The sequence below is a fragment of the Triticum dicoccoides genome, chromosome 7A, assembly GCF_002162155.2.
Source record: "Triticum dicoccoides isolate Atlit2015 ecotype Zavitan chromosome 7A, WEW_v2.0, whole genome shotgun sequence".
NCBI classification, from domain to species: Eukaryota; Viridiplantae; Streptophyta; class Magnoliopsida; order Poales; family Poaceae; genus Triticum; species Triticum dicoccoides.
Window position 1 is genome coordinate 82312891 of NC_041392.1, and position 16132 is coordinate 82329022.

At 42.2% G+C, this 16132-nt stretch overlaps 1 protein-coding gene across 1 annotated transcript; it reads left to right on the top strand.

Annotated features, from left to right (window-relative positions):
- The first annotated feature begins 2429 nt into the window (after nucleotides 1-2429).
- LOC119327814 (protein NRT1/ PTR FAMILY 2.3-like) lies at nucleotides 2430-9690 on the top strand. Its single transcript, XM_037600899.1, has 4 exons — nucleotides 2430-2589; nucleotides 2675-2892; nucleotides 2987-3546; nucleotides 8783-9690. The coding sequence occupies exons 1-4, from the start codon at nucleotides 2484-2486 to the stop codon at nucleotides 9591-9593; spliced, it is 1695 nt and encodes a 564-aa protein (XP_037456796.1). The 5' UTR covers nucleotides 2430-2483; the 3' UTR covers nucleotides 9594-9690.
- Nucleotides 9691-16132: the final 6442 nt, after the last annotated feature.

The following is a 16132-nucleotide window of genomic DNA, read 5'->3' on the forward strand; positions in this document are numbered from 1 at the left end:
ACAAGACAAAACCTTTAGCTAGGATGGAAAGATTCAACTCTTTGTTAGGCTTGGATATAGCTATGTATTGTCTTTTTTTTCCTGCAACTAGTAACGTGTATATCACTCAATGTGGGATATTACAATCTACTCCCTCCGTTTTAAAATAAGTGTCTCAAGCTTAGTACAACTCTGTACTAAAATTAGTACAAAATTAAGACACTTATTTTAGGACGATGGGAGTAGTTGACAAGCTCCTTCGAAATACCCGGCCTCAAACCCAGCCAGCCCGTATGAAGCAGGACCGGGCTTGTGTTCAGGCGCTCGTTAGTCATTAGTCAAATATATTACATAACATATATGAACTTTTGTACTCCCTAACTAAAACCACGGCAAGTATTTTGGAATAGAGGAAGTACTACACAAATTTAATTTTTCATATAAGAACAATTTTCAAATACACGATGACATTGTGTTTCATAGTCTGACATATATTCACATGTACATGATTTATTTAAATCATCGCACCTTTGAAAATACATGAACTTTCTAAATACTGAAACATAATCTTTTATTCAAGAACATTTCTAATACGCGGTGAACATGTTTGAAGTTTTGCACGTGGTAAACATGTTCTTTCATACGTATGAAGTTTTATTTGTAAAAATGTGAACAGTTCTCATCTTTCATAATATTTCCCCATTTAAAAAACTGATTTTTGACAATATCATTTAAAAATTTAAGCAAAATATATTTTCCCAATTTTTGGAAAAAAATGTATGATAGGTTCCTATTATTTATACCATTTTTTTTACAATCATTCTTAAATTTGTTAAATAAAAAATACTAACACCTATATGGGCCAGGGCAGGGGTGCGCGATAGCGCAAGTGTCAAAAGGCGCTCTCGTGGTTGAGCTGTGGCGACTCGAGGGTGAAACATTGGCCCTACAGTCGCCCTCTCCCTCACCTCTCCTCACTATGCCACTCCTAGAATAGGTCGCCTAGTAAAACTATTCATCTACGATCAAGGCTGCATTTAGGATGTTGTTGTTCCTCCTTTGCACAGAGGGCTTCGAATCGGGGCATTTCTGCAACGAGTGACATGCTTGAGTGTTGTCCAGCTACATCGGTCATGCTAGCAGGGTGGTGGCAGATTGCATTGGTCGTGGCACGGAGGTCGTTTAGAACTTGCTAGAAGGTGAATATTCCATGAAAAAATGTTCATCGAATTCAATTTTCTTTTCATCAAATTAAAATAAAGCATCGAATTCAATTTTGTTCATCAAATACAAAAAATATTCATTAAAATTCCAAAATTGTTTCTCATACACTACAAAATTCTCATGCATTTTTAAAATATTAATCATATATTAAAAAATATCATGAATTTTTAGAAATTAGCGATCATTTTTGAATCAGCATACATTTCATGAAATTCATGAACCATTTTTTTATTTCACGAACATTTTCCCAAAGTGGAGAACAATCTTTAGAATTTGGAACAATTTTTCTTCAAATTTGTGATTTTTTTATAAAAAGTTTCCATAAACACGTTTTAAATTCATGAAAATTTTACATTTTTCAAAAACTTCTAAACTAGTTTCTAAAATCATTAACGTTTGATGAAATCTTGAATTTGATTTAAAGAAGAAAAAATGATAAAAAAATGGAAGAGAAAAACAAAAAAAGGGCGCCTCACCTCGCACATGGGTTGACCAAAAAGTACGCGCGGGGGAGCAGAGGGTGCGGGTTTCATAGCTTCCCATGGCACAAAAAAAATCTATATAGAGTCCTGTTTGTTTTCTTGTTATGAAAAAAAGGACCCGAATATCTAGCGAATGTCAGATTTTTAGGTATGACAAAGGAACCATTTTCCATGGCAAATTATGTTTGTCAAGGATGACAAGTTTAGTTGGCGAGGATGACGAATCTGCCTCAATTCAGTTTTTTTTTGCCAGAAACTTGCCGTGCTTGCAAATTAAATTTGCCATCATCGCGGCAATATAAATTGCCATGAAAATGTAAGATTTGTCATGCCTAAAAACCCGACGTCAGAATTTTAGCGTTTCCGAAAAAGGATAATGAAATCTATATATATTAAAAGTTTGTATTTTCGAATTGCTCGTATTTTGTTTCCTTTTCTGAAAAGCACAAGAATGATGAATCTATTATGAAAGCTCATCAGATGATATACCACCATCCAATTATTAATGTATTTGATTTGAAAAGCGGGGTCACTTGACACTGAGTCACTGACGGACTGTACGTAGACAAGTCAGACCTGGAGCTGTAGCGTGCTCTCGTGCCTCTTTTTTTTTTGGCTCGTATCAAAAGAGATAGCTGGCCAACTCCACCGTCTACCGATCTTGCTAGAGATAGTGCGACAAATATATATATATATAAGTATGATATAATAGCCATGCCACCTAGTTTCTCACTGCACATAAACACTCACTTACGCCTGCCTTCTCAGCTCAGCAAGACTGCAAGAGAGACCATAGCCATGGAGGCCAAGCAGGAGGAGCCTCGGCACCTCAGCGTTGATCACGAGTCCCTCAAGGAACCCAGGAACAGGAAGGGCGGATGGATCACCTTCCCTTTCCTCGCAGGTTCGTTCGTGCATCCTGCTCATGTCTAGCCCGTGGAGCATGCTTACAGTTTGTGTCCGGCCGTGTGATCGATCGATGTTTGCAGTGGCCATACTGGGCCTCGGGGTGGCGACCGGCGGCGCGACGGCTAACATGGTGGTCTACCTGATAAAGGAGTACAACGTGCCTAGCGTCGACGCGGCGCAGATCTCCAACATCGTCTCCGGCTCCATCAGCGTCGCCCCCGTGGCCGGCGCCATCGTCGCCGACGCCTTCTTCGGCTGCTTCCCCATCGTCGCCGTCGCCATGGTCATGGCCGTCCTGGTAATAAGTCTATGATCTGCGCGCGCGCCCACATGTAAGTCAAAGCTTCTGCTCCACTGACCAGTGACCACTCCGATCCGTGTCGCGCGTGCAGTCCTTGGTCATGTTCACGCTGACGGCGAGCCTACCGGGCCTCCGGCCGGCGGCGTGCCAGCTCGGCGCCGGCCCGTGCGAGCAGGCGTCGACGGGGCAGATGGCGGCCCTCTACGCGGCCGTGTTCCTGCTCTGCCTGAGCGCGGCGGGGGCGCGGTTCAACCAGGCGACCATGGGCGCCAACCAGTTCGAGGCGGCCGCCGACCGCGACGTCTTCTTCAACTGGTACTTCATCTTCTTCTACGCGTCCTCCGTGCTCGGCGCCACCGTCATCGTCTACCTCCAGGACACGGTGTCCTGGACGCTCGGCTTCGGCGTCTCCTGCGCCGCCAGCGTCGTCGGCCTCGCGGCGCTGCTCCTCGGCGCGCGGTACTACCGGCAGCCCCCCGCCCAGGGCAGCCCGTTCACGGGGCTCGCCAGGGTGGTCGTCGCCGCCGCGAGGAAGAGGAAGGTCAGCGTCGTCGCGTCGGAGGAGTTGAAGTTTTACTACGGGCAACGTAGGGGCGACGAGGACGTCAAGTCTGGCGGCGACGATGTCGTTACCCCCAGCGACAGCTTTAGGTAAGAAAAAAGATCTCGTATGCACTTGTTTATATTGCCGCGGTTCGAAAATAATTGAAGTTCTACTATTGTACTAAGTCAAACTACAATATGTTTGACCAAGCCTATATAAAAATAATATTATCTAAAAAAATAAATTTATATGTCCTCACGGAGGGACTATTTGCATATTATATATATATATATATATATATATATATATATATATATATATATATTTGAAACTGTAGATCTTTGTGGATTTTTCTACGGGCTTGGTCAAATTTAGAAAAGTCATAGAATTTCAAAATTTTTTTTGCGGGATTACTAGTTTGGTTCCTCATGCATAAACGAACTTTATAAACGCTTAAACTTAAACCTTCTAAAATGGCAGGGAATGTGCAAGTAAATAATGATTCATTTATTTTGAGTTGATTTTCTTTTGTTAATAAGTGCTTTTGTAGTATACCCATGGTTTTGAATTTTGGTTTCAGAAATATTTCAGCTATAGCGAAATTCATTTAATTTTCAGTTATTTCCGGACAAAAAGACCAAATTTCTCACATAAATTTAATTGAATCCAATCAAATATTCCGAGTCTAAAAAAAGTTAAACAAATTAGTAATGGCTAAAATATTTTGACCGATACACAACAAATTGGTTTGTAGTACTACGTGAACTAGGTAGCTACCACGTCGACTCACAACAATTAATGTTTGTTGAATTAGTTAGGGTTCCTTTCTGTGTCTGGTCATATAACATGTGCTAAAAATCAGTTAGGTTCCTCGGTATAAATACCCTTGTACTACAAGAAAACAACGTACGAAGCTATACATGCAACACAAAAAGCCCTTTTAGCACAAGACCATACTGATCTTAACCGGTTTTCATTTTTATTTTCATTTTCATTTCTTCCTCGCAACAAATTTGTGTGTGTGTGCCTAGCTTTGTACCAAAACAGTGGACTGTATGCTAAAATTGGGTCATATGGATAGAAAATCCACGCTCTTCCTTTGATCTGACCCAGGCAACTTACTCACTGTAGATCTGCCACACACAAACAAGTAATTGTGCAAAGCAGTGAGCACTATTATTCAGTTATTTGCTACCTCGGCCTTTTTGTCTCCCTTTATTTTGTGCTCGCTTAGAATGAAGATTTCCTTTTGCTGCAATTTGTATGTTTGTAGTTTATTCCCATTCATACCCACTCACCTTAGGGCTTTCGAAAACACGAGATTACTATCTACGATATTCTAGTTTAGATTTTTTTAAAGACATTACAGATGCAAGCGCTCATATATACGCGCATACACTCATCCTATGAACGCACACATGCACACCCCACCCCCTATGAGAACCTTCGAGAGACCGAGCCGGCATATTATCTTCAGATTTTACGAAGTCACTGTAGGCGCCTCGCAGTCGACGGGAACGTCTCGTCCCACTGAACGCGCATCATCCGAAATCCTAAAATAAACCCAAGATAAATGCGAGCATCAGGACCTGAACACTGGTGGATTGGGGATACCACTGTCCACATAACCATCCAACCACAGGTTGGTTCGCTATTCTAGTTTAGATTGCACATGCGTTAAGTCTATACATAGTTAACAAAGAGAGTACTGGTCGCTGTTGGGTATGTAGGACTATGTGGCAAGGGTTGTCTTCCTGTCCATGGCAACTTAACTCCCACCTCCACACTATAATTATCATTATCGGTGATTATTGAAGCAATGACATGGACATATTACCTCATGGTTATGCGAACAAAATGGTGATTTCCTAGTTTGTGTGTGTGTGTGTGTGTGTGTGTGTGTGTGTGTGTGTGTGTGTGGAGACCAAAGAGAAATATTGGCTTTACAATTAGATAAACTTTTAGCGTCCTTATCATGGATATCTAGATTGGTGAACACATTGAAATGGTAAGTATAATTTGTCTCCATATTAATATTGCAGTTTTACTACTTCCTCCGACCTATATTAATAATTGATGATTTAGTATGATTTGTATTAAATTTATGGATGGGGGGAGTAGGTTTTGTCGGTTTATAACAGTATACATCAATGGTTGATTGCATTTTTCAAATGCCATGTCCATGTACAAATCAACTCCTTTTTGCGTATTTATTCTACTTCTTTTCAATATTCAAACCGTCAGTGGCCACGCCACCTACTAGCTTTGGCTGTCCAACTTTTTGGTAGAATCAACATATAGTTAGGATCAACTATTTTACAATCAGATAAAATTTCAGCGTCCTTATCATGGATATCAAGATCGGTGAACACATTGAAATGGGAATTATAAATTATTCTCCATATTAATACTACAGGTTTACTACTTCCTTAGATCCATATTAATAACCGATAATTTAGTATGATTTGTATTGAATTAGTGACAATTAATACGGATCAGATGGAGTAGGTTTTATCGGTTTATATCAGTATACACCATTGGTTGAGTGCATTTCGCATACCATGTCCATGTCCAAATCAACTCCTTTTTGGGTATTTATTCTACTTCTTTTTCAATAATCAAACCATCGGTGGCAATGCCACCTACTAGCTTTGGCTATCCAACTTTTTGGTAAAATCAACATATAGTTAGGATCAACTATTTAAGTATAGTAGATTAGTTTGCATGTTAGGCAAAACTACTACGTACTAGCAACTACTCCATCCGTTCCTTTATGTAATGTATATTTGTTGTTCACAAAAAAAAATCATAATATAAGGTGCATTTCTCCCTTTTCATCTATTTTCCGGTTTTGTCCCTCCACCATTCCCTACATGACTTCCATATAAAGTAGTACGTGATACCTAAGGAAGTTATTTTTTTTAAAAAAATCTCTATCTGATTGCATGCACTCACAAATCTCTCTTTCCTAGCCCACTGATTGATTTTATTCCGGTGCGGTGCGATTCAGCTCTATGTTATTAGGTTATTTAGTTGTCGTTAACTACCTAATTTGTTCAGGGTATTTTTGCCTAATATTCTCCTCGATTCTGTGTCTTGGTTACCGTGCTAAAAAATACACCTTACATAAAGGAACAGAGGGAGTATATAGCTATCTATATTTTGCAAAATACTATATAGGTCCTTACAAACACACATATATACTGAAAAATAAAATTACATTCAAATCCCGAGGAGCATCGAAGACTTCTTTCTCCTACATCCACCGGCGACGCGCCACGAGTATAGCTCGATGCCATCTCCGGGCCTCCACCTTGACGGAGCAAACTTTTTTAAACCCAGAAGCTTGTAAGAGCAACACGTTAGTGTCTTGAAATTTCAGCTGAGAAAATTAGTCTCATCCACAAACTTATATACGACGCGTCTAAAAAAAACTTAAATATGACAGATAAAATATATAGTTTAGTTGACTAACAAAATTTGTCACGACAAATGGTACAATGGTAGCGATTAAGTTGTGCAAAAACACAAAAGAGAATCATACTATTAAGATGGGTGGAACGACGTACAAATTGTAACGGAAACTAATGGCACTCTTGTAAACATCACCACTGCCTGGTATATGTATATGAGAAGTCATGGACGACCACTAGTAGAAAACGGAGCTTTAAAACCGGTTTATAAGGGCCTTTAGTGCCGGTTATGGAACCGGCACTAAAGTGTGGGCACTAAAGCCCCCCCCCCCCTTTAGTACCGGTTCGGCACGAACCGGCGCTAAAGTGCCACCACGTGGCGTGAGCTCGCGCCCTGGTATGGGGGACTTTTAGTACTGGTTGGTGTTACCAACCGGTATTAAAGGTTTTTTTTATTTTTTTTTGAAAATTTTGGAAATTTTTTTTAATTTTTTTTCGATTTTTAATTTTTTTTGAATTATTTGATGATTTAGTCTCTAATCACCTCTCTTAACTGCTCAAGTGTGGATCACTCATTCCAAATCATCTAACTTCCCGACCGGTCATCCATCCCTCTCACTACTCCAGCCCAAGCACGCTTAACTTTCAGGTTCTATTCTCCTTCGTTTTCGAGTCTGCACTTGTTGTTTTACTAACAATAGTAAGATGTCAATCCTATTAACCCCTCAGGAGTTTAGCTTGAGCATGAAGTCACACATTTCACCGTTTGAGTTTGAAACTATTATTCTAAAAAAATAGTAATTATTTAGTAACGCTAATATTTCTTGAATAAGTTTGACCACAGTTTGACCATAGTTTGACCATATTTGACCAAAATTCAAAAAATTGAAATAATTATTTAGTAACACTAATATTCTTGAATAATTATGTAGTAACACTAATATTTCTTGAATAAGTAGTTTCACCATAGTTTGACCACAATTTGACCAGATTTGACCAAAATTCAAAAAACCTGAGATACTTAAAACGTAATTATTGCGTAATTATTTAGTAACACTCTATATTTCTTGAATCAGTTGTTTGACCGGTTTGACAAGATTTAACCAAAATTCAAAAAAACATAAATTAGAGCATATCTTTTTTTCCTTTTACAATTTTGTCATTTCAAAAATTGTCCTAAACCCTAAACCCGGGACTTAAAACGTCGGAAACTCTATGCTAAATAGTAAAAACTAAGGGTTTAAACCATAAAACCTAACCCTAAACGCTGAAATCTAAACCCTAGCACTAAACGCTAAAAACGTCTAAAAAAGGTCTAAAACGCCCAAAAACTCTATTTTCCCTTTGGAATTTTGTGATTTTAAAAAATTGTCGAAACAGAAAAATGGTTGTTTAAGCGGATCAATCTTTTTGTTCTGCAAATTTTGATATATTATATGTATTTTTCCGAATTAGGATGATTTAGTTATGATTTTTTCAAGTTTGAAAATTGCCCTATAGTCCCGGTTTGTGTCTCCAACCGGTACTATAGATCAGACCCCTTTAGTACCAGTTCATGGCACGAACCGGTACTAAAGGTGATCGTGGGGCCCCGACCTGACGCCAGCCTGCCACCACCCCTTTAGTACCGGTTCGTGCCACGAACCGGTACTAGGTTCAACACGAATCGGCATTAATGCAAATCTGTTCGAACCGGCACTAATGGTACCATTAGTACCGGGCCAAAATCAAACCGGCACTAATGTGCTTCACGTTTGACCCTTTTTCTACTAGTGGACAATGACATCTACTCCCTCGTTCCGAATTACTTGTCGCATGTATGGATGTATCTAGATGTATTTTAGTTCTAGATATATCTATTTCTACGACGAGTAACTTGGAACGGAAGGAGTTGTAGTTAACTCCACGTTGCTCGATCGCGTGCATGCAGCTTCCTGAACCGTGCTGCGGTGATCACGGACGGCGACGAGGACGACGCGAGCGGCTCGGTGCTCCGTCCATGGCGCGTGTGCACGGTGCAGCAGGTGGAGGACTTGAAGACGGTGCTGCGCATCATGCCGCTGTGGAGCGCGGCCATCGTGCTGAGCGTCGCCATCGGCGTGCAGATCAACTTCACAATCCTGCAGGCGCTTGCCATGGACCGCGCCGTTGGCCGCTTCACCGTGCCGGCGGGCTCCATGTTCGTCGGCAGCCTCATGGCCGTGGTCATCTTCCTCGGGCTTCTCGACCGGGTCCTACTCCCACTCTGGAGGCGGGTGACCGGCCACACGCCGACGCCGCTGCAGTGCGTGGGCTTGGGCCACGCGCTCACCGTGCTGAGCATGGCCACGTCCGCCATCATCGAGCGCCACCGCACCGCCACGGTGCGCGCGCACGGCGAGGAGGGCAACCCGGCGTGGGTGTCGCCGCTGTCGGCGATGTGGCTGCTCCTGCCGTTCGCCGTGGCCGGGGCAGGGGAGGCGCTGCACTTCCCGGCGCAGGTGACGCTGTACTACCAGGAGTTCCCGCCACTGCTCAAGAACACGGCCACGGGCATGATGGCCATGATCGTCGCGCTCGGGTTCTACCTCAGCACGGCCCTCATCAATGTCATCCAGCGCGCCACCACCTGGCTGCCGGACAACATGAACGCCTCCAAGCTGGAGAACCTCTACTGGCTGCTCACTGTGCTCGTAGCCGTCAACTTCGGGTACTTCCTTGCGTGCGCCAAGCTGTATACGTACCAGAACATCGGCAAGTAGCTGAAGGCCAGGAATGTGATAGCCTGGCTTAATAAAGATGATAGATTATTCATATCAATAAGGAATTTCTTCGTTTTAAGTGCCCATTCGAAAAGAACTCTCAAATTAAACATGCTTGGCTTAGAGTAATTCTACTATGGGTGAACCCGACTGAAAAGTTAGTTCCAGGTACTCACGAATGAGAACAAAATGCGCAGAAAAGATTAGTATTAATCTGTAGGGCCAGTCTAGATCCTGCAAGAAGTAACGACCGTCGACGAGTGTGTCTGGGCGTCATAAGGACGCAGCACACTGCTTGCTATATAATATATGCACGGGGTGTGTGCTTGCTTTGGGTGTGACGAACGATCAATTTGGCAGGAGAGATATATGGCGATCCAAAACAGATTCGGTGACCCGTTCAAAATGTTTGTGTCCGTCATTCTTTTCTTTGATGGCTGCTATGATGGTGTTGGAGGCAGTTGACGGGCGTTGGTGTCAAGCTCAGAGATGTTCTGCTGCCTTTTCAATTTTGTCATGTAGGTCCTTACGTGACTTGTATTTTAATTTTTATAATATGAATGAGACACGTATTACCATGCCAAACTTCGTTCTGCAGAAGGGCTTGATCCAAGCCAATATCCTCGTGGAAAAAAAACTTCGTTGTCAAATGTGTGGTGTGGTGTCATATGTTGCTAATTAATAAGCTCCACTAACGATGGATGGTACTGGTGGGAACGCGCGGATGACTGAATGATTGAGCAATAAGCATTGAACTAATGGCTTACATACCACCCAGATAACTTTGCCAGCAATGTGGAAAGCAGCATATATGCAGCTCACCAGCCAGAGACGTGCATGCGGCCGGATGGGTATGTTAGGATATGTTCTCCACCAAGCAGATACCTCACTCAATTTTAATTTGTCAAAGCAAGAGCTTTATGTAAGAGTGGAAGACCCAAAAGGTGAATTAGAGATTTGTCTAGTGGGAGATGATAGCCTTTTGCCCCGGAGATGAAAAATTCACCATGTGATTATATTGTTGCGACATGCAAGTGCGCCACCATAGCACGTACTCCCGCCAATCCAAAATAAGTGTCGTGTTTTTACTTCAAGTGCCGGAGGTAGTACAAAAGTTGAGGGCATCCCTGCCATCTGCCTTGGCCATGCAGTTCAGACTGCAGACCGAATGTATAACCATTGATGCATAGTCGGGGCATTTGGGGATGTTCTTTGGTTTGAAGAAAATCAAGCAAACTATTCCTTTGATCTATGTTATAGGGTCTCATTGTCGACGTCCCCTAGTTTTATTTTCATCTTGCACACTACCGTTACGAGCAATAGACCCATGTATGCATGCTTCTCCATGTTCTCTTGTCATCGGATTTCTCATCGTGCTCTAAAGAAAAGGACTGGCCTATGTGGCCACACGTCCTAGTCTTAGTATGGGATGTGACATCTTCTCCCTTTTATGCGTGGATGTAAGAAAACACCAATGTGAGCAAAGCATATCACAAGGATTCTTTTATTATTGAATGAAATATATTATCTTTGCATCCGCTAACTGTTTTTTCGACAGCATCTTTCCATCCACTAACTAACCCGAGTGTCGACCTTCTTTCATCGATTTCCATTCAAAGAGATATTTCAAACTACTCCCTTCGTTCCAAACTAAATGTCATGGCTTTAGTTAGTAGCTAAGTTGAGATATTTTGGCGAGTTTTTTTGTTAGTAGTGGCAACAGCCACTTGGTTGTCAGAATATAGAAACTTGGTTACCAAGATATTAAACATGGATCCACTGTCGGGCACACCAATGTCTTGCTTATAGCAAGACATAGGGTCTTTCCTGCATTTCAAAATATATTTATGTGAATTTTTTCAAAAACAATTATACAATGTAAAATGTTTTGTGTAATATAATTTTTTTATTTTGTACCATTAAAAATGTGAAGTTTGATAGAATTTTCTCACATTTATAAAATTGTTTGTAACATTTAAAAATATATTTATACCACGTAAAAACATATTTGTATAGAATTAGAAAAATAATTATCGCCATAAAAAATCTCAACAATTATTTGAAGAAATGTTGACCATGTATTCAAAAAAGGGTTCCAAACATATATTAAATAAAAATGTATATCCTTTTTTTTGAAAAATATTCAACATGTATCAACAAAAATGTTTCGCGTGTGAACTAAAAATTATATTGTGTACAGAAGAAAAGTAGATGTGGGAAAATGGAGAAAAAAAGAAAGACAAAATAGTAAAACACAAGTAATAAACAAAGAAAACTGGTGAAAACAAAGGAAAAAGGAAAAGAAAAGAAAAAACCAATGAAACCCAAGAAACACATGAACAAAACAAGTGAAAACACAAAGAAAAACAGAAGAAAACTGAGAAAACCATTGAAGAAACATAAAAAAGGGGGAAAACACTTAGAGATAGAAACACAAAGAATGAAACCAGTGACCTCAACCAAAACCAGCGAACGAGAAAAAAAAATGAAAATAGGCCGGCCCAGTAGCTCCACATGTGGGTAAAAACCTCCAACGAGATGTATGTTAGTTTCGTTATAAGCGAGATATAACATTTACGGCCACTACCGCCTCGCGTCCGAGCATATGCCGCTCGGTGGGCCTCAAAACCTTAGTTAACCACGGATTTCTCTGGACCGGGAAGATGGAGTATCTGAATGATGAGCCAGCCCCCCAACCCTGGTCTTTGCGGACTTCTTCAAGTGCAGGTTAGATGGTCCACAATCTCGCTTCCTCAAGTAGGTGTAGGAGGTCTACCAAATTAACTTGGTTAAATACTGGAGCCCCAACTCAACTTCAATCTTGGCCACCGTCGCCCATCTTCGCGAGGCCTGCAATATACAATAAACTTGTTAATCTTTGATGGATTTCTCATGATGTGACGGTTTTCAAAAATCTTAATAGAGGGCATGGTAGTCAATCTATGAAGCGGTATACATGACGAATTGTCAATCTTTAAGGGTGCACATCTGTGCCGATTTTACGCTAATTTGTAACAGATTGAAACTTTTATGGATTAACATGTATCTTGTACTGTTGGTTGGGTCGAAGACCGCCCCTAGAGGTGTTCTGAGGTGAAAATTTCATGGAGGTGGTAGGGAATGCCAGAATCCGGCAGAAGTATTGTTCTATTGGGCGGGAGACAATAACAGGCAGAAGTATCATATGGTTAGTTGGCCCGACATCTGCAAGCCTCGGGACCAGGGAGGCCTTGGCATCATGTGCTCTAAGCGCATGAACATTGCCCTCCTTTCCCGCTGGCTCTGGCGCATCTCTCAGGGACATGGCGGTCTGTGGTTAGACATCATCCGGAACAAATATCTGCGTGGTCAATCCTTGGCCTTCTGCCAGCGGTCGGGCGGGTCCCAGTTCTGGCAGTCGGTCATCCAGCTGCTTCCCGTCCTCCGCATTGGGACCTCCATATCGGTTGGTTCCGGAGCCGCGACCTTGTTCTGGTTTGACCGCTGGGCTGGGGACGCCCCCTTCGCTGCCCGCTTTCCCGACCTCTTCTCCATCGCTGTCGCCTCTACAATCTCAGTTCAGCAGGCCCTTATTGACTTAGGGCACCTCGCGTTCCAGAGGCCATTTGGGCCTCCGGAAGTGGCCGCCTGGCATGAGCTGCTTGATTGTATTGCGCTCCATGAACCGACTGTCGATGTTGGCCCGGATGAGGTTCGGTGGCACCTTGAGCCTTCGGGACAATTCTCCACCAAGTCCCTCTATGCGGCTATCGCCCCCTCCTCTGCCCCTCCCCCCTTCAGGCGGTTTGGTCCATTCGACTGCCCCTTAAAATCCGGATCTTCATGTGGCAGTGGATCCGCGGTCGGCTTCCGTCGGGTGTTGAGGTCCGCAAGCGCAATGGCCCGGGCTCTGGCCTCTGCCCCCTCTGTGATTCCCCCGAAGACTCGAACCACATTTTCTTCTCCTGTGTGTCTGCGCAGTTCGTATGGAGCTGCTTTAGGGAGGCAATTGGTGGGAATTGGTGCCACTCCAACTTCCCCGACCTCTTTGCCGAACTACAGGCCTCCCCGCTTCCATCTCGCCATATTAGGTGGCTTGAGATTGGGGTTCTCGCGTGGACGCTTTGGACCATTCGCAATAAACTTGTGATTCAGCGCTCCCTTCTCCGACGCTCTACTGACGCCCTCTAAAAATTGTCTGGTTGCTTGCAGCTCTGGCGGCTGCTTAGCCTCCCTCGGGACCGGGACGCCATCTCCGCCTTCATCACCGACCTCCGCTCGATGGCCGTCCGTCTGTCGCCGCCCCCTCCGCCGCCTCCTCCTGAGCCTGATTAGTCGTGTGTTGCTATCCAACTCCAGCTTCGGCCTTGGCCCTGGCTGAGTTGTATTTTTATATTGTGTTGCGTTTTTGGGCTTGTTGAGTTGTGCCCTCAGCAAAACCTCTGGACCTTATTTGTGTGTCTTGGGTGTGTGTGTTGAACTAGTCTTGTATGTGCTCCTGGCGGTTTGCTTTATTTATAAAGCGGGACGAAAGCCTTTTTCGGTAATGCCAGAATCCGGGCTTCGCTTCGCGAAGCACATCCTTCTAAGAACTCCTAGTATGACTGGAAACAAAAGCGCTTTTAAAGTTTTACCTTCACTGGTCTACATGAATTGAAATGCACTTCTGAGGTAGACGATCAATTGTGAGGGATTGCTACACTTCAACTCCTGGCATGTTGCGGGAGGGCTATGAGCTGGTGAAGGAAATAAAGATCCTTGCTATCAAAGGTCTCACCAGGATGGGATGTGACTTTTGACTGCCTACAATGATGGATTCGTCCCTAAGGGGCTCGACTTATTACTCACTCCAGATTCAATCCATATGTCAGGTCCAAAGATGGATCTCGCGAGACCGGCCCTCGCGTCGAGCAAAGGTCTGGGCCAGTGATTTGTACTCCAAACATGATCCAGACAATAGAACCTCGCCCTCGTTGGTAGATAGGACTGAGTCTATTTGGCTAATTTTTAACTCGTTCAGTTGGGTTTTATTTCCAGTAATATCCCAACACATGTCATTACACTTGAATGATTTTGAATTCTTCATTCAAATTTGTTTCCAGTCAAAACCTGACACATGGCTTGGAGAAAAAGGCCAGACCTCTGATCAAGTCATCACATGCTTTTTAGGTTGGTTGTTACTTCACTTTGCTACTTGAAATTAGCAACAAACAAAAATATAAAAATGCATCCATGAGAGTCCATTATCCAAATTAAATAAAGAAAACAATAAGCTACTAAAATCCACCCACCCGAATTATCAGTACCCAAAATATGGAAATAAAGTGAAAAGGAGACTTACCAGTAGGAATCTGTTTCACATGATTTTAAAACCTAAATCACAATGGTTTTTGTCCTGATTTACAAGTTCCAAATCTTGTATTAACAAGTCTAATGAATCTCTCTTTGCGGGTGAAGTATAATGTATCATAACTTGTTACACACAAAGAGTCTGCACTAAAAGCATTAGGAAAATTCAGTCTACATGATCTCAAAACTAAAATTCCAGTTATTTGTATCCTGATTCACATGTTCCAATACTCATGAGAATCTAGTGTGGGTTGTTCTTAGATAAAGAGCCGACAACAAAAATGAAAGTGATATCCATTAGACACATACACAACACGCATCAACGACAAAATGGGTGATGGAAACTTCGTATGAAGTCTAAAATAATATCATTCTATTGAATTCATACTCTAGCTAATTCATTCAAAAGCCCGAACTGATGGAGAGAGGCGGGCAACATATTTCAACACCCCCTCTAGGCCTTTTTAGTCCTTAAACACGGGATTGATGTCAGCGACAAAATGGAAGGTCGAAAATTCGAATGAAGTATGAAATAAAAATCATTCTATTCAATTTATGCTCCAGCCAATTTATCCAAAAATCTAAACTGATGAAGAGAGACGGGCAATATAATTCAACACTCCCCCTCATGTCTAGACATTTTTAGTCCTTATACATGGGATCGATTTAGGTTGTAGAATCTTTTATTTTTAATATTGCATTGACAGAGTCTGGAATGTGACACCTCTTGGCTCGGATCCATATTAAATTATGCTCCATCCAATTTATCCCAAAGTCCAAATTGATGGAGGGAGACGGACAATATATTTCAACATATTCGACTGAAAAATAAGAATTTTATAAATCTAATAGTGTTTCTGGGCTATTAACTTTTCCATACCTTGAATGATACATCAATGCAAATTGAGTCGCGGATTAATTAAAAGAAGCTATGTGTGAGAAAAGGATTTTTTTTCTTACCAAAATATATTAACATATAAGATATCTTTATCTTTACCTACTAATAAAGCAAATAGTGCTTCTGCCCGTCCGTCATTAAAAATGCCCTTGAAGTTGGCAATAATTACCCACCAATGCCACCCGTAAGTGGCAAAAACGATTCGTTTTTAATTTCTAATATCGCTCCAGGGTTCTGTTATTAAAGGTGGATACGATATAATAGCACCAATGCATGAGCAGCGTGATGGCTGAGGCAACGATGCTCCACACAG